This window comes from Parasteatoda tepidariorum, chromosome 3 (genome assembly GCF_982258835.1).
Source record: "Parasteatoda tepidariorum strain Cologne lab strain chromosome 3, Ptep-v5.0, whole genome shotgun sequence".
NCBI classification, from domain to species: domain Eukaryota; kingdom Metazoa; phylum Arthropoda; class Arachnida; order Araneae; family Theridiidae; genus Parasteatoda; species Parasteatoda tepidariorum.
The window spans coordinates 18,387,594-18,408,236 of NC_141757.1; the positions used below are offsets into that span (position 1 = coordinate 18,387,594).

At 29.8% G+C, this 20,643-nt stretch overlaps 1 protein-coding gene across 1 annotated transcript in view; it reads left to right on the forward strand.

The window, feature by feature from the left end:
* LOC107455261 (succinyl-CoA:glutarate CoA-transferase) overlaps positions 1-9,484 on the forward strand; it is a 47,359-nt gene extending 37,875 nt beyond the window's left edge. Inside the window, exons 9-12 of the mRNA XM_043045668.2 lie at positions 416-513; positions 5,295-5,397; positions 7,034-7,097; positions 9,257-9,484. Coding sequence (XP_042901602.2) covers positions 416-513; positions 5,295-5,397; positions 7,034-7,097; positions 9,257-9,405 — 414 coding nt within the window. The 3' untranslated portion in view covers positions 9,406-9,484. The remainder of the gene's footprint in view (positions 1-415; positions 514-5,294; positions 5,398-7,033; positions 7,098-9,256) is intronic.
* The last annotated feature ends 11,159 nt before the right edge of the window (positions 9,485-20,643 follow it).

A 20,643-nucleotide genomic window follows, 5' to 3' on the forward strand; every position in this document is an offset into this window, starting at 1 on the left:
TATTAACCTTCCTTAAAGACAAATTTGGATTGGAAATGATAAATGGTAAGAATGGTTCAACAACCGAAGAGGGAACTACCATTGATGCAGTTTTTGCAAGAAATATTGAAAAAATAGAACTCAAACATTTCGTATCTTACTTTAGTTATCATAATCCCATTGTAAATGTTATAGATTTGGATATTTCTCCACTCAAAAATGATAATTAAAAGATGCTATCAAGTGTGAATTGTAAGCAATGTTAATAAAGTTTGTCTTAAAGAAACAGTTGGATTTCACTAAAAATCAATTTCTACCCCTTCCTATTTTCATTTCCACATTACGAAGTTTCACTTCTTCCGAGCGGAGGGACTCCACGCACTATTTTTTTTTAAATTGAAACATTTCTTTTCCCTCATTTTTTTTATTTGTCTAGGCTCTAAGCGTTCCAGAACTTTCGTTGAATCCTAAGTATTCGAAATTTCAAGACAGAATGCAAAACAGAGAAGAACTTTCCAGTTATCTTCAAACCATGTGAGTTCAATTTTCTGTCTGAATTCGAAATTTTTTTTCAAATCATGATTTTATTTTTGATTATTATAAAACAAATAGTTTTTGTTTATGGTAACCCATACATCATTGTTTCATCTTACCCAAGTCAAAATTCTTGATGGTCCCATCAAAACATTTTGAGGGTTCATGTTGGTTTCAGTGCGATTCATGATGGTCCAGCATCCTTTGATGTCACCATCATCCATCATTTTCCGTTACGTGCTCATGGTTTTTGATATGCCAACAAACTTCCATCATTTCATGATTGAAAACTCTACTTTAATACTATGATGGTTAACCATCAAGAACAGTTTGACTCTCATTTACCAACAATCAATGATAATCCGTGACGATTCATGATGGTTCCAACTATACATTTACATGATGGTTTAATGGGAATTCTTGTTGGTTCTTAGGAATATACCATCAGAGCAATTTGGTTTTTTTCTTCTGTTGGACCATCATAAATCAGTTTGAATTCCCAGATTGGGATGGTGGCTGTTCATGGTCGTTCCATGAACAACCGCCATCCCAATCTGGAAACAGAGAAGAACTTTCCAGTTATCTTCAAACCATGTGAGTTCAATTTTCTGTCTGAATTCGAAATTTTTTTTCAAATCATGATTTTATTTTTGATTATTATAAAACAAATAGTTTTTGTTTATGGTAACCCATACATCATTGTTTCATCTTACCCAAGTCAAAATTCTTGATGGTCCCATCAAAACATTTTGAGGGTTCATGTTGGTTTCAGTGCGATTCATGATGGTCCAGCATCCTTTGATGTCACCATCATCCAGCATTTTCCGTTACGTGTTCATGGTTTTCGATATGCCAACAAACTTCCATCATTTCATGATTGAAAATGCTACTTTAATACTATGATGGTTAACCATCAAGAACAGTTTGACTCTCATTTACCAACAATCAATGATAATCCGTGACGGTTCATGATGGTTCCAACTATACATTTACATGATAGTTTAATGGGAATTCTTGTTGGTTCTTAGGAATACACCATCAGAGCAATTTGGTTTTTTTCTTCTGTTGGACCATCATAAATCAGTTTGAATTCCCAGATTGGGATGGTGGCTGTTCATGGTCGTTCCATGAACAACCGCCATCCCAATCTGGAAACAGAGAAGAACTTTCCAGTTATCTTCAAACCATGTGAGTTCAATTTTCTGTCTGAATTCGAAATTTTTTTTCAAATCATGATTTTATTTTTGATTATTATAAAACAAATAGTTTTTGTTTATGGTAACCCATACATCATTGTTTCATCTTACCCAAGTCAAAATTCTTGATGGTCCCATCAAAACATTTTGAGGGTTCATGTTGGTTTCAGTGCGATTCATGATGGTCCAGCATCCTTTGATGTCACCATCATCCAGCATTTTCCGTTACGTGTTCATGGTTTTCGATATGCCAACAAACTTCCATCATTTCATGATTGAAAATGCTACTTTAATACTATGATGGTTAACCATCAAGAACAGTTTGACTCTCATTTACCAACAATCAATGATAATCCGTGACGGTTCATGATGGTTCCAACTATACATTTACATGATAGTTTAATGGGAATTCTTGTTGGTTCTTAGGAATACACCATCAGAGCAATTTGGTTTTTTTCTTCTGTTGGACCATCATAAATCAGTTTGAATTCCCAGATTGGGATGGTGGCTGTTCATGGTCGTTCCATGAACAACCGCCATCCCAATCTGGAAACAGAGAAGAACTTTCCAGTTATCTTCAAACCATGTGAGTTCAATTTTCTGTCTGAATTCGAAATTTTTTTTCAAATCATGATTTTATTTTTGATTATTATAAAACAAATAGTTTTTGTTTATGGTAACCCATACATCATTGTTTCATCTTACCCAAGTCAAAATTCTTGATGGTCCCATCAAAACATTTTGAGGGTTCATGTTGGTTTCAGTGCGATTCATGATGGTCCAGCATCCTTTGATGTCACCATCATCCAGCATTTTCCGTTACGTGTTCATGGTTTTTGATATGCCAACAAACTTCCATCATTTCATGATTGAAAATGCTACTTTAATACTATGATGGTTAACCATCAAGAACAGTTTGACTCTCATTTACCAACAATCAATGATAATCCGTGACGGTTCATGATGGTTCCAACTATACATTTACATGATGGTTTAATGGGAATTCTTGTTGGTTCTTAGGAATACACCATCAGAGCAATTTGGTTTTTTTCTTCTGTTGGACCATCATAAATCAGTTTGAATTCCCAGATTGGGATGGTGGTTGTTCATGGTCGTTCCATGAACAACCACCATCCCAATCTGGAAACAGAGAAGAACTTTCCAGTTATCTTCAAACCATGTGAGTTCAATTTTCTGTCTGAATTCAAAATTTTGTTTCAAATCTTGATTTTATTTTTGATTATTACAAAACAAATGGTTTTTGTTTATGGTAACCCATACATCATTGTTTCATCTTACCCAAGTCAAAATTCTTGATGGTCCCATCAAAACATTTTGAGGGTTTATGTTGGTTTCAGAGCGATCCATGATGGTCCAGCATCCTTTGATGTCACCATCATCCAGCATTTTCCGTTCAAGGTTTTTGATTTGCCAACAAACTTCCATCATTTCATGATTGAAAATGCTACTTAATACTATGATGGTTAACCATCAAGAGAAGTTTGACTCTCATTTACATGCAATCAATGATTATCCGTGATGGTTCCAACTATACATTTACATGATGGTTTAATGGGAATTCTTGTTGGTTCTTAGGAATATACCATCAGAGCAATTTGGTTTTTTTCTTCTGTTGGACCATCATAAATCAATTTGAAGTCCTAGATTGGGATGGTGGTTATTCACGGTCATTCCAACATTTGATTTCTAAGATTCTATGATGGAAATTAGTGATGGTTCAACCAGGGCTCGAAAAACCGCCCGTCCGCCCGTTCTCGGCCGTCAAAAATTTCCCGCGGACAAAGAATTTCTCGAATCAGACGTCCTCGCGGACGGCCATTTTCCGGTTAATGTTCGTGTTACACTTTCAATTTTTGTTATCTTACAAGAGTCCAGCGCCTCACTTCTAAAATGACCCTCTAATCTAGAAATCCCGTACAGCAACATACTGCACATGGTGGATTGATGTTTTTTTCCGTCTGGGAGTACTGCAGCAGTTGAAAGGGACTTTTCAGCAATGAACTTACAAAAAAAACACATTACATTAGCGTTAAACGCAATTATGAACATCCACCTAAATGGAAAACCCCTTTCAGATTTCTGTGCAGAAACCTCTGTAAATCCTACGCTTTATTGTGGAACTGGCAAGCGTCATATTTAATTCATTTAAAAAACGCAGTACCCTCGGATAAATTGACATTCCAGATAACTTGACCTTTGTCATGTAAATTATTTCATAAAAGAAATAAATTATTTCATAAAAGAAAGAAATTATTTCATGAAATAAATAAATTATTTCATAAAAGAAATAAATGATTTCATAAAAGAAATACTAGGTTTTACAATTAGTAACCTAGTATTTCTTTTATTACTGTATAATGTAATCCTAGTAGCTACTAATTCATTGTGTAATTTATATAAATGTTTGTAATAAATAAGAAAAAATAATATTTTTATTTATTTAGAATCGACGGGTTAGTTTCAAAGGAGGACGGGTACATTGTTGAACAAGCCGTCCTCGGGGACGGGTAAAATTTCTGAGTTTTTTCGAGCCCTGGGTTCAACATAAACAAACCATCAAAACATGCTGCTTTTCTTATGTTGGACCATCATAAATCAATCCGAATTCCTACATTGAGGCAATGGTTACTTATGTTGGTTGCCATCAAAAAATATGATGGTTCACGATGAGATTATTGATGGTTACCATCAAGATTATGTTGGTCCATCAATGGAAGACCATCAAAAATTTTGACTTGGGTATACTTGATTGCAGGTTCGCAAAATACCTTAAACTGAAAGGACAAAAGTTCTTACAGATTACCTATGTTTTCATAAAGTTCATATTAAATCACTATCATATTATTTAGGGGTGAATCTTGCAATCGAAATAGCGATCGCGTTTTGACTTGCTAGAGCATTTAAAATTGGTAAAGCTTCGTATTGGATGAAATGTATGTTTTAACGTTTTATGATGGTTGCAAACAGAATTTATTGCTACATTATCAAAAAGGGAAAATATTTTTAAATCAAACTTTTGACCACTTGTGTTTTAGCACAAAATTCTAACTGAATTTTTATACGTGATTATAATACAAGCAACGAGTCGTTTCTTCATCCTTAGAATCACTATTTTATTTTATAATTGGCGTTCAACAACCGAGCTATGTTTGGGTTTATGACTATCAATGTTCGATTCCGTAACCTTGTAGTTTTAAACTCAACCAAGAAGACAAGGGAACTCCTGGATCACGCATTAGGAGAACTAGCTTTTGGAATAACTTTCATTTACATTGCGCGAAAAGGAAAACCACGAAAACCTCACATGGGCCAACGGCAGGGAGATTTTAACTCATGATCTATCTACCAATGAGGATATTTCCGTCACCCGTTACCACTGTTGTTGGTGCTAGCCGAGAGAAAAATTTGAATCGACCAGCCATCGCTGGAATTCGAACCTAAGTCCCCTCATTACCTTCATACCTGTCAATTATCATGTCACTCCTAATCACGGAATCCCACAAGTCTCCCTCTTTGAGAATCTCTGCAATAGTTTTTGTTTACTTGTTTCTTTCCATTGTTTAGTTTTGAAACCAAAACAACCGAAGACTGGGTGAAAGTGTTTGATGGAAGTCCAGTGCCGAATGGGCCGGTCAACAGCATGAAAGGTGTTTTCAAGGACCCACAAGTAAATATTCTTGATATATGTGGTACCATTCGCAAAACTCATCCTCCAAACTTTTGGGAATATTTAGCACTAATATAAACAAGACAACAACAACCCTAGCAACAATTATACCTTGGCTCTAGCTGGGCTCAAAAATTAGCTCAATATGGGTCCTATATGAGCATGCTCTGAGGGACCAATATTGGATTTCTAGATTTTTTAATATTGCTCCTATGGAGTGTCGATATCGGCTTATATAGGGCTATTATTGGCTGCATAATGATTATAAAATATCGGTTGAATCCGATAATTCCATATTGGGCTAATATTGGTTTTAAAGTGACAGAAAAATATCGGGTGAATTGGAAAATTCTATATAGGGCTCATATCGGAAAAATATTGTCCCTTTGAACCCTTATTGAGCCAAGATTCGTTAATATTGGCCCAATGTGGGCCCAAGTTATTTTGCCGCTATATACACAGAGTTTTGAAGAATGAGGACCTATACCGGTGAATCTGAACAATCACATAGTCGCTTTGGTGAAATCACGAAATATTCGTTATGTCCGCTTTGATATTAACTTATTCATTCATATATTAATATTTATTTGATCTGATAATGCACGTAGGGGACTTTTTGGTGGAACTAACGCGCATTCCCATTACACAGAAATGAAAGCCTCCTGTGGTTAGTCTAACGGCTAAACTAACCATGACAGGCTGATAGGAGGCCATTGGAGGAATCCATGACCCGCCACCACTGTTTATATTTTACCTCAGCACTGTAATCGATGAGAGCAATTGAGGAATACGAATTCATATCATCCGTATTCCTCAACCATCGTTGGGATACGAACTTGCGTCAACTCACTTCGATGCGAGCGGTCTATCCCTTGGGCCATCGCAGTTCAAACTTCTTGTATTTCGTTTTATAACGGTCACTGAAAAGACGATCCAATTTTGAGTTTACGGTTACCATGTTCAACTCCTTCAATTTGTAATTTTGAACCCAATCCAGAAGACAATTGGGAGCTCCTGGATCAAGTATTGGGAAAAATTTGCTTTCGTGGAGGACCTTTTGATGTAACTAACCCACATGGTAAAGAAAACCTCCCACGATTAGCCTGACGACATGATCCATCTAACACTGAAAATTTTTTACGTCTGCTCAGTGGTCGGTGCGAGCCGGGTGCGGAATTCGTGTCAACTAGGGATTCGAACCAGAGTCATCTCATATGGAGGCGAGTGTTCTATCCCCTGAGCCACCACGACTCAATCTTAATAATTTTAAATGTGAGTCTATCGTAATTTTGCATTGCTTTGTGATTCCTTTCAAATAAAAATATGTTCAAGGACGGTTACAGCGCTGTGTGGTCAGCTGACATATGGTACTAAAAACTATAACAAAGTGTTATGCAGATGCATATAACATAAATGAATTAGCAATTGCATAAATATTATGTATTCATGCAACGATATTGAATCTATTTGAAATTATAAAACGTTTTATTTATTTTTTTCATCATGAAGTGCTCTTATAAGAATTTAAAAGTTTTTTCTAATACTATGTTTCTCCAAATTTGAAATTTGTTGTCCCAGTGTAATTGTTATGTGTAACTTTTCCCATTTTATTCAAAATTTCAAATTTTATTTTCAGGTTATACATAAAAATTTAGTTAAAGAATTCAAACACTCAAGAGTAGGAAATGTTAAAGTAGTTGGTAAGTTATAACACGATTTTCTCAAATTATGTCAATTAGTTGTTTTGTTGAAAGAAAAAGTACACTTTACAAGCAAATCAAATCTTTCTTCACTTTTGTAAAGTACCACTTATTCAATAAATTAAAAAAAAAAAAAAATCGGCTGAACAAGAAAATGTATTTTTTCTGTGTTTACATTGTAAGTTTGAAAAGTATTAAGAATGGCGTAATATTTTATTCTTGATAAAATTTAAAAGTAGTAGTAAAATTGGATAAAAAAACTGTTTATAATAACCATAATGTTTTTAATCACTCCAAATGTATTAATATTCAGAGTGTTTCGTAAAGATCACCCTTAATATACATTTTTAGAATTTTTTTTAATCAGAAATTTAAGCACAAAAGTGTACATAGTTAATTATCAGGGCAAAATGCTTTTCCATACGCGATGGAGAAGAGGTGAGGAACTAATGTCGTTGACACGGGTATCAGCATTCATATGAATGTTGATTCTTTTGTTGACGACATGTGTTTTAACGTATAAAGTTAATTGTAAGAAGTTATGTTACTGCTCTTCACCTCACCAAAAATCATTTAGCTCTGTTTAACCAATCTGAACCTCTACAGTTTTTTCTAGCTCATTTTTTAAATCATATTTTTCATTTTCAGATGGCAACATTACGTTTTAAATCACTTTTGTTTTCTTCATTCGTGTCTTGAGAATAGGCGCCGATTTTCAAGTATTCGAATCATGTCTACTTTTCATATTTTTTGAACCAAATGAAGTTTAATATCATCAAATAGCAAAGTTTATTTTAAACTTTTAAAACATGGTCTATAATTTATATAAAATAATAGGAGTAAAAAAAATAATCAACTTCTTTGTTAATTTGATCTCAAGGGAAACCGTAAAAAAATAAATAAAATAACATCATTTTCTCTCAATTTATAACGTAATTCTGAAATGTATTAAGAAGTATTCAATGTTATATTCTATTGTACCATATTAGAATAGAATCACTAAAAATGCATAGGGAATAATTGCGTACACTAAACATAAAAGAAAAAAAAATCGCTTCGATTCACTTAGAGTTATGACGAAATACGCAAAAAGTGAAATTGACATTAACTTTAAGCAACTCTCTAAGTCAAAATAGTGTTCCGCGGAACCCTAAAGTTCCGTAGAAAGATCACAGGGATTATGAGACCTAGGATATTTTTTAACCAGCAATAATTATCCTTATATCTAATCAAAAATTCGATTGTTTAAATGAAATTATGTATGTAAAATGCCAATTTAAAAAAGTAGAAAAATGAAATTTTTTAATAACAATTTATTAAATAAATTACAAAAAGAATATGCATTCATAAAGAATTTCGTAAATAATGCTAATTGAACTTTTCAATTCAAAATATATTGACCGAATTCGAGGATAAAGAATTACTATTCTCGATATTTATAACAGAGAAAAATCACAATTCAACTTATTTTATTCATTTTCAGCATAGGCATAAACCAAGAACTAATTTAGAATTTTATACATTTCACTCTTCGTCTTAAATATTTGCAAAATAAGTAGTAATATTTTTTAGCACATTCACAGCTGCTAATGAACTTTTTTTCTTTCTTTAATATTACGTCAGGGTTCCAGAGACAAAAAGAATTGGAAACCGATGTTGTAAACTATAGGGAGCCTATTATTCTACTGATAACGACTACCCCTAAATTTTGAGGGTCAAAAATTCAAACCGATCAATAATTCAAGGTGTTCCGTATTTTTTTTAAAGCAAACTTCGCATTCTTCGGTTGAATAACTCAATGTTAATCTCCAATAAAACAAGTACCCATAACATAAATTTTGAGTTGAAACAATATTTATTTGCGGACGCTGCGTTCTTTTTAAATCATAATTACTCGCTTCTAAACTAAAGGTTTGAATATTTCAAATATATTAAGCATAGTGTTCCTAGAATTCTCGTCATAAATTAAATGAAAAAGTTTCCTCTAGACGTTGCAAATTTAATGTTAGAGTGTTGAATAAATAAAAGCGTTATTAAAATTTCACCTCCTTTATTAGTGATTTGTACGATGATTTCGAGAACATTTCCATTTTTCGTATTTGGAACCCCCAATGCGCATCATTTTTAAACCTATCTATATTTTTCTTTTAAAAATATAGGTCCTGCTGTGACATTCAGTGATTGCGTCAATGAAGTACGATCATCATCCCCATATTTTGGTGAACACACAGACGCAGTATTAAGAGAAATACTTTCATATTCCAATGAACATATAGAGAATCTAAGAAAATCAAAAGTAGTGTTTTGAATTGAAGTAGCACCCAAGAATGTGGGCATTTCTACGAAAATTGAAGAAATTTTACTTTGAATAAATATATTTCTCGAAATGTTTTGATATATTATTGAACTTTACCTCTTTTTAAGCATTCAATGCACCATAGGAGTCTTTTTTATTTTAAATCATAGTTTAAAATGCTCTCTTATTTACTCCAAAGCGTAGATTTCTATAATTTTCACAAAGTGTAATAAATATTTTATTTCCAATTTTAAGATTATTTTTAGAGTTAACGGCAATCATACTTGGATTTGTAAACGAATTCTAATTTTTCCTCCTTTAGTAAGGGTGATAACTACTTTTGCAGATTAAGAAATTTAGGATTTTCTTTTTATTTAATAGCCATAGCAAAATAATACACAAAAATATAAATCCTTATTATTAGTTTATATTTCTGAAGTTGGATGTTGTTCTGTTAAAGTCATGTGTATAGCTTCAAATGTGTTTCAGTCAGCAATAAAAAGGAAAAAAAATTTTTTATACAATTTTTATTATTATTTAAAATAAATTTCAAAAATAGTTTTACAAGAGAATAATCTTATTCACATAACAATGTTGAAATATCACATAATTCAGCTGATAATATTCTTGTTTTACAAATTCGTTAAAATAGCAATGACAGCATGCAACATGTATAAATATATGGGAAATGTTTTATGAAATTGTAAATATCACAGCGTAGCTAACAATGACTAGTATAAAAGAGAAACATAATTTAAATAGTACTTTAGAGCAGACAGTACAATTCTATACAATATACTGAAACAAGCATGTACAAAATTATTAAGAGTATTTATGAGTAATCAGCTGAACTTCACACAGTATTCTTGAACAATGCATACATAATAATTACTGATAAAGCAAAAATGACTAACATTTTTTTAAAATCAATTGATAAGTTTTACGCAAGCACTTCTATAAATGTACACTGTAATGTATAGAAGTGTTATAAACTTTTTTTTCATCAGGATTGAAAGTACTAAAAGTACACTTTTAGTAACAATAATTACTTAGACTTTTACAAAAAGTTAATATGTTTCTTTAATAGTTATAGCATATAACTAACTATTGCATCCTTCCCAGTAAATGACAAATTAGGCATAGCATCCGTGAAACAGGTTAAACAAAGGATCTTGCACAGTCATCAGATTTCGTCTTCATATCAATACAAGCATTTCTTCTGTTAAAATACAAGTAACAAAACATTTTGACAGAGATTTTTACACAATATAAAATAAATTGCTTCAATTTCATTCTCATCTAAAATTTATTGTAAAATCACTCATAAAAAAATACCTATAACAAATTTTTTTCCACAAGTCTTACAGAATAACCCTATATACATAGTTGTGAATATATTGCAATTTAAGCAACATCAACATCATAACCTAATCAAGAATTCTTATTATACAATAAAAGAAAAAAACATATTTGTTCTTTTTATAAAATGCAGTCAAAGTACTAACTTATCATTTATAAGAATTATAATGTTTTTGTAGTGAATAAACAATATATTTACTTATATATTAGCATACTTCTTTAAGAAATTTAATGTAGAATAACAGTAATAAAGTGGGAATTAGCTTTAAATCATCCAATAGATTAATATATTTTAATCTATTGGAAGAAAGTATAGATGATAGTTAGACAAAACCGTGTCCCAAGCAGCTACATAATTAAAATTGCTTACATTATTTAGTTGAAAGATAAATTAGAAATATTTAGTGTAAAGAAGCAATATTTCAGACAGAAAATTCATTATTTTTCGTAAGTATGCCAGCTTGCCGTTTTATCCAACTTGGTCAAATAAAACAGAGCATTGATAAAAACAATAACAAAAAAAGTTTTTTTTTTACTTAAATACACACTTATTATGACTTACAGGTGTTTAATCAAGGAACGTAAGTAATTTTGAATTAATAAATTTTTAATTTTTTGTTAATTAAGTTAGTTGATCAGATTTAAGAACAGGAATCCCAAATAAAACGTTGATTGTGTTTCTTTGCAATGCACTTAATCTTTAATGAACTTTATTTCTTGTTTTGTGAAAGATAATTACCCGGTCATGTATGACCCATAGGAGAGCTCGTGATGCAGTAGGTTAATGCTTCACCCACACATCTAGCTGGGGGTAGTGAGCTGGATCCTGACAGTCAACAAAACAACTGGGACATATATGCAGCAAGGTGCACGTTAAATCTGTCACGGCTGAAAGTCGGGCGGTTGTGGAAGTTAGAAGAGAGGGGTCAGCTCAGGCACTGACCAGGTTCAAAATAACGCGGCATTCCCACAATGGCCCACACAGCGCTGAAAAATGGGGCTTAGTGTAGAACCAGGGTTGTTGTATAGTGTGTGTCCAACTGATAAGGTTAAGTTTTATCAAACAACATCAGAAAAAAGATTTTTATAATGTTAAACTTGATTCAAAACTTGTTTAATAATTTAAAATGGTATCTAAAAGGTGTTATCAAATGTTGAACTTCAGTAAAATAAATCCTCGAACAATTCGAATATAAAGAGTAAAATAGGCAGAGTAAAAATACAGGTATTGACAAACAAATAGTATACACTGTTTCTCATAAAGTGGGTCTGCAAAGTAGTTTCATATGCAGTAATGTAGTCAGAATTGTCAGGTATCGGTACCAGCTCACCCCAACCAAAATTCAGGTTTACACATTACCAAATTAAAGAAAGAAAAAAGAAACTGATATAATAGAGAAACTACTAAAGAATTATCAAAGATAAATGTAGCAAGGGTAAAGTTTATATAGTTTGTCTATAGTAAGAACTCTCTTCCTACAAACTCTAACGCTGTCTGCTGCTATAGAAAAAAGAAAAGTTTATGATGATGGATTATAAAGGAAGTTTACCAAATTGGCTGACTCAGCTGCCAGTAGGAGACTTATTTCATCTGATACAAGAACTTTCAAAAGATTTGCATGGATATTTCTTTCTTTTCGGTTTCTGTTTTTTTAGTACAAAAAAAAAATATCGAACATATTTTCACATTAAGGGTAATGAAGGTTTTTAAATGTTAATTTTTAATTTCACACTAGTTTTTCACTATTTATTAACAATGTTCACTGGTTTTCAGATGGATTAATTTCTAAATCTATATATTTTTTCAAAGCAGTTCACTGCAGAAAAAAAGTTAAAGGATGAAAAATAGAAAACTTTTAAAATAGTGAAAAGATTAAAAAAAAAGAAAAAGGAATAGAACACTCAGAACAATGTTTCAGACGCAAATACTCATTTCTTTCCTCTAGGACTAACAAAATAAATCAAAGAAAAAGATCCCCTTTTTCTGGCCAAAACCAGTTCTAAAACAGTAACCTCCATTAGAAATAGTTATACCTTATAACCATAGTTACCACCACGGGTCCAGACAAATGGCTAGGGCAGTTCTTACTATAGACAAACTATATGCTAACTTTAAAAAAATTTTAATAAATAAATTCTTTTTGTTGTAATGTAAGCAGTAATTGATTTCAATAATTTTTAAATTCATACTGAGGCATTCTCTTAGAATATAAAAACGACAGTACCAAAAGTTCACAAACGAAAAACAAACAAGTAAATTTAAAATGAGCAATGTTTTTGTATTTCACTAGGCAAAAGATGAAAACAACTTAATTCTCTAAGTGTTTTTTAGTTAACCCTAATATGCCTCTGATAAAATGACTAATTTATGAGTACGTATGCTATTATTGACATTTTAAAATAAATTAATCATGTTATGCTGAGTTGTAAATTTGCTTTTTAGTGAAAAACTAGCTATCTCTGGCAACCAGCTTTAGTCATCTTTCAAAATTATCTTGCACATTATTTAAACTTTAATGGTAACAAAGCCAAATGCACAGCACAACTGCATTAAAATATTCTTATTCTCCAACCCTCCTGCAATCTTAACACCTTAATTAGTTTTAAACAATATGTTAACTGAAATTCTTCACCATCGAGTTTTTGAGGCTGCTTTTTTAAATCATTATGATCGGTACTTTATTTGAGAAAATGCATTTATAGAACTAAAGTTATTCAAGGTGATGTTTCTTTTTCATTTTTCACTTTGAACCCATACTACTTTATTAAAACCAATTATTATTATTAAATATGCAAAAAATGTAGCTTCTTTTCTTTTTAATTTAATGAAACAATAAGTTTCACAAGAATATTGACCATCATACTGCAGATAGAAAAAGATTGAGTAACAATGAAAAAAAAATAGTGATTTTTTTTTTAGAAGCTAACTGGAAAAAAGTCACAAATTTTTCTTAACTTATACCAAAAAAGTTGTTTCTGCCTATATTTAAACGAAAATTGTCCTCATATCTTCAAAATGGTCATCTTATTAGGCTTTTTAGTCACAAATGACAACTCTGCAATTTTTGCAAAGAGTATAGATTAATTGATTGTTGTTAAACAATTAGTCATACAATGTCATGAAAAAATAATTGCTAGAAAGCTATCATATGGTTTAATTATATATTTTTTAAAATATATGAGTAAATGTAAATCTGAATTGCAGAGTGCAATAGTTTACCCTCTATAAGAGCATTAATAAAATCACAATTTTATATATATTCAACTAACAAACTATTGCTTTAGATAGGAAGGATAACTATATTTTTTGATATGTCATCACATAGTATATTATTAAGCATACTAATTATTTCATACATAAATATGGTTATGATATGTACGGTGTTCATTATAGCTCGTAAGTTTTTTTTATAAATATATTTCAGAATGCAACAGTTTTGTTTTCCCACATCATTTCCAACAGCTTCTGCACCAAAAGCTCATTATCAACAAAGTGTTTAAAAATACATTTACGTAAAACATTCAAAATGTAAACTTATAAAATAGATGAATCACAAAATAAAATTGTTTTCAATCAATTCATTGAAAAAGCACAAGAAAACAGAAAAATATAGAAAGAAAATAATATTGCATGCATATATCACATAATATAAAAATTAATCATATTTTAGCAAAGCATTTTTTCATTAATGAAGAAAAATAATAACTATAGAAAAAGATTTTAAACATAATATATATATTTAACAGTATTTATAACAATTCAAAGCTACTAAATGCCACCAAGGGCCAAGATAGGAAAATGAGAACAGACAATTTTAAATACTTTTTTGAAACTAAGTAGCATGCATAGAATTTTTAACATATAAATATGGCAAAAAAAGATAGCTCTTACAAAGAGCAAGAAGAACAGCTAATTAAAATTGAATAACAATTTCTTTTTACGATTATCTTGAAAACATTCTAAATAAGATATGTTTTGCTTATAAGCAAGTTACTAAAGACCACTAAGGTCTAGGATAGTAAAAATGGCACAGAATGGTATTTTATCTACGTTTGAACTAGAGTAACATAAAAAAAGTGTAAAACGGCTATTTTTTATATATATATATATAAAAAAAAAGTCTATTAGAAGGAAAAAAACAAACAGGAATTTAAATTAAATAATACTTATTTAAAAACAAAGGTTTTACATAGCAAAACTTTTTTTACTCATGTCTGTTTCTTACACTCACCTTAAATAGTTCTTGGACTAGAAAAAATTATACTTCATATGAAGAGATAACTTTTAACCTGAAAGACATTTTATAGAAAGAAATATAATTAATTGAAACTGAAATACAAAAAATTGAGATGAAAGAAATAATTTTTCACTCTCACCTAAGGAAAATAAAACGATAAAACATTGAACGAATAAGCATATGACACATAATATTGCAATCATAAAATTAATATTAATGATAGTACAAGAGCTAATAGAAGAGGCTTTGTAGGCTATTTAGTCCCCAGTCCTTAGGTTGCGTCAAAATTTCATATTAACTAAAGAGAGAATTTAAAAAAAATTTTAAACATAGATTCTTAGAAATTAAATATTTTAAACATTGATATATTAACAAATTTTTTTAAATCTATTAAAAATTACATAATAGCAAACTTTACACAATTTTATTAAAATTATTTGTAAAAAAGTGGTGTACTATATAGAAAAAAAATGTATCAGAATATAGCTTGATATGCTTTGTCGAATTTTTCCCAATTTAGTTTGTAGTGCAACAATATCAAAAATATTAATATTGTTCACCTTTGTACCTCATACCAAGAACCTTTGTATGAAACTACTCTCTTTATTTCTTATAAAAAATAAAGCATTATCCTCAAAAAATATCAGCAGGTGATAAAGATAGCACTGGACTAATAATACAAAATAGAAAGAGCTCACTTTTAAAATAAAGTTATGTTAAGTACAACAGCAATATTAGACACTACTGAAAGAATAATTGTTCTTACATTTATCTAATAGCTGAATGCATGAAAAATTCTTAATGAAATGGTGACAATTCAATCTGGTGTCTAAAATTCATCATAACAGTTTTATGTGATAATTAACTCTTTAATCTCAAAATGTGTCCCAATGGTCTTATGTGTGTTGATTGACACATTTTGCAAAAATGAGAAATGTATCAATCATACTGGGTAAATATACTACTACAGTAAAATAAACATTCTTGATACAGTACAGTGTGAGTCAGAAGGTTAAGTCTTCACAATATTGTGTTTAACAGCATAATAGTGGCAAAGTGGTCGGCATTATGCACAAGCTGTCTTTGCATCTCTGACAAATTGGTACCCATTCATCTGAAACTGGATGGGCTTCAAGCCCACACTGATGATTAAACCATAAACCTTCATAATGGCAGCCCAATGCCTAACCAATGAGCAAGCAATATACGCTTGCTGTAACAATTTATATAAAATATTTGGATTAAAATTAGCTATCTGCATTGCTTGTGAATAAAAAGTGTAGACAGCAGCACACAGGCATTGTATTGCTGGCCTAGTATGCCACAGCATTAAAACAATGAAAAAAAAGTATGATTTTAACATTATTAGAATATGCCTAACAGAGGTCCTATCAATTTCAGTCAACAATATAAAACCAGCCAGTTTTTGAAGAATTTTAGATGCAAGACTATGAAAATACTATAGTCAGTCATTTGAAAGGTTTGGCGATTTAATCAGATTAGATGGATTAATATATAAAAATTACTCAAAAGTGTGAGTGCTCGCTCAAAAGTGTAAAAACTGATTACTAGAGCCCGGATTTTGATGACCTAAAAAATCTCATCTAATGCCCTTAAAAAGTGCAAAAAATGCCCTTAAAAATGCAAAAATTGCCTTAAATAAAGTAAAAATATTGAATTAAAAAAATGTTTTTTTCTTTAAAATTATTATGAGTCATTTAAAAAATATAAAGCAATGCAATACTTGTTGTACGTAAACTAAAGTTTGAAAAATATGTTTTATATCCTAAAATAACAAAAAAAGGAAAATATATTGACACCAAAATATTTTTCTTTTGTATAGAAACTTTGATGGATATAACACCAAAATATTAGTAACATAATATTACTAAATATCAGAATTGCATTGGATTATTAAATGTTTTTTGATAATTTGAAATGTAAACGAGCGTCTCTTGTCTGAAAGTAAATTTTCATTCCTGCAGAAGCTTCTTTCAACGTCTACTGATGTTATAGGTGTGTACTTGAAAAAGACGGTCTCACTTACTGACAATTCTTCTTAAATTTGAAAAGATTTTGCTTCACCTGTTAATATCCTATAGATTTTCTTCATTGTTTGAAAGCCAGTGTAATAATGAAAATTGATAAAAAATAATAAAAATTGGAAAAAATTAACAGAAAACTTTAAAAAATGCATTAAAATGCAAAATACGCCCCAAAATTTAAAGAAAAATGCCCTATAAATCTAAAAAAATGCTCTAAAAGACAAAAAATGCAAATGTCATCAAAATCCGGGCCTTACTGATTACCAACATTTCAAAAAGTGCAGATTTTAATACCACCATATAAGGGAAATAGTACTAATAAAGAAAATCTGTTCTACATTTATGTAAGTTCACAGTTAGTAGTTATGTAAGTTCACACTTAGAATATAAAGATAAAAAAAAAAGAATTGATAGGTACAAAAGCATGCCTACACCACGATTTCGAAAAAAAATGTATTAAAAAAATATAAGAAATCAACGTTTTGTATTTAACTTCATAAAATATTTTAAGTGAAAAGACATTAACTACTTTTAATAAGGAACCTTGAATTAAAAATAAATAAGCAGAACGTTAAAATGAACAACATTTTTCTAGAATTTGCCAACAAGAAGTAACTTAAAAACAGGACAAAATAGTAACCAGAAAGTAATGTATTGATTAAAAAGTATTTACAAAAAGTATATAAATCTTAGGTTTAGAATACACAGAAAAACTGCATTATCACAATAAAATATACAAGAAGTTATTCAAACAAATATATATATACACATAAAATGCAAATCAAATTTAAGTGCAAGTGCGATTTATACTATATGCATTTGTAAAATAAACTAGTTAATGATTACACATTGTATTGTTATAAACATAAGTAAAGTTTGGTACGCAATTTAATATTCTAAATTTATTCTAAGGTTCTTAGATAATTGATTAGAATCATTTTTCTTTTTTTTAGAACCAAACCGTCATTGTAAAATTATACTAATTTTTTTGAGAAATGATTAATTTGAAAGAAAATAAAAAATACCCAAATAAATTAAACATTATCATTAGCTAAAAAATTATTAAAAATTCTAACAAAATTTTCAGTAAAAAAAAAGTGCTCAGAAGATTCATTAAATTTCTCATAAAAATATAGTAACTATATGCTTATCATAATATAATGAAATCATAAATCAATAGGTTTGGTTAATACATGCATTAATAAGATTTTCTTAACTCCAAAATGGCACACTGAAACAGAACTTTTTTTAGAACAATAATAACTAACCGTGACTACTGAACTAATAACTATTTTGATTGGCATTAGCAGTATTTGCAATTTTTTAAATTTACAATTGCAGCAGTTTTGATTTGCAAATTTATAAATTTCAACTAAAAGAATAATAATAATAAAAACAGATTAGAAATAAAAAATGGAACTTACCATTTTAACATGGTGAAGGCTATAATTTTTACAACTCAATTACTAAATCTATAATAAAAGCCTATTTTTTTAAAAATTTGATTACCAAGAGGTTGAAATATTGAAAATATATAATTTCCAAATTACATTAAATTGAAGTTTCATCATCTTAAACGTTTATCTTCCTCAAACAGAGAATAATGAAAAGATAATTATAATTATTAATATTTTACATTTGATTGTTTTCTAATATTTTCTGGTAAAAATTGAGAAAGAAAACCCACATTTAATAATCTACTTTATCTGGAAAAAATGATCTAGATTAGGGGTTCTCAATTCCTAATCTGTATTTCCCAGTCAATAATTGTAAAAAAGAATTGCCAGAGGCAACGGACTACAATTTTTTTGAAAAAAAAGTCTTAAGTCAAATTAAAGCTAATTGAATCTTCATTACCTATTGGACTTACTCAATTATAAGTTAATCAATACCTCAAACAGGTCACAGTAAAAGGCCTAAAATACAATTATTCATCTGTTAAAATAGTGATCCTGGTTTGATAAATAATATTTTGCATTGTCCTTACAAAACCAAAAATATCAGATTCCCTTAATACCAGCTTGTGTAAAATAATATACATAAATTTTTTTTACACATTAATATTTGATATCAAAAATAATTATTGACAATAACTTCTAAGTCATAACTTTATGGTTACACAGCTCAAAATTGCTTTAACAAATAAATTTTTTTTTGTACTGTTCAATTTTTTAAAAAATTTACTACAGTACAGAATCCGTTACCCGGAAATCAGAAAACCAAAAAACCGGAACGAAATTCGATAAATTTTCCCGCAATTTTTTTTTTTCCTCATAAGATTTTTCTTTCTTTTTTGAAAGATGTTTACCTTACCATCATTTCAGAAATAATCATTAGTGTATTACCTCATCGTTTTTTCTTATTTTTAAGATTTCCAAATATTTATTTTTTCAGTTCAACACTAAAAAAATGGCTTTTTGTAGCGATTCAGAAAACCGGAAAAATCAGTTATCCGGAATAGCGATAGTCCCGATCGTTCCGGATAATCGGTTCTCTACTGTATTTACCTTTATAATCATTACTTTTTGATTGCTTGTATCTTTGATTATTGAGCTCCTGAGCAGAATTTTACTGAAATTTCTCTACCAAGCACTACTTTTCAATTTGATAACATGTGGAACTGGTTTTGCTTGCATGAAAGCTAGCAGCTTAAAATTAGGAAAAAGCAAGGCTCAAAGAGTTAAATACCCCTTAAAAATAAATTTACTATTATTAAATAAACAAACCATTTATCACATATTTACAGAATTTAGCATAAGATTGAGAACCACGAATTTGGATTTTAAAGGAAAAATGTAGTTATTTTTTTTATCAAAAAAAAAAAAAAAATTATAAAGAAATATTTTAATTTTTAAGAACTGCTTCAAATTAAGCTGATTGAAAATAATGGAATTATTTAATAATCTGTCAATTATCAGTTCAATTTTCCCGAAATCGTGAAATGAAGTTATAGCATTATAAAATCAAAATAACAGTGAAAACTGTTATCTATCAAAAATTGTTTCCCTAAAATCAGCCAGGACTTGCTGCAAAGGGAATAAAATGATGCAAATTTGGGGTAGCATAATTGACATAGCTGCTAAACACAGTTCCCTTATAAAAATCTACCCCTAATTCAAAGACATTTTCATATGACTTGTTTCATGTCTGATAAGTATTTATAACAAAATAAAAAAAAAAATGTTTGTTAAAAGTTTGGATGAAATGACAGCTATGAAAATTATGAAAAATAAAAGCCACGAACCTTACAGCTGAAATAAATATTTACTTTAGAGTGAAGAAAGAATTTAATAAGAAGAATTAATTTAAGAATTTAACCAAGAAATTATTTAAAATGCATTTTTTTTTTTAAAGTTTGGATATAAATAATTCCTTAAAACTGAAAAATACCATCAATAAACACTGAAATAAGCTCCAACAATGACAGACTTTGTTACAACTTTAGTTGTTGGTGAAAATGGAAATATACTAAACTGTTTCAGAAGTATTTTTGTTTTTTAACTTATTCAAGCATACATACAATAAATAGCAATAGATTGAACGTCACTCACATATGTTGCTTACTTGGATTTTGCCTTGTTTTTCTTTTTCAACACCAGTATGGTATA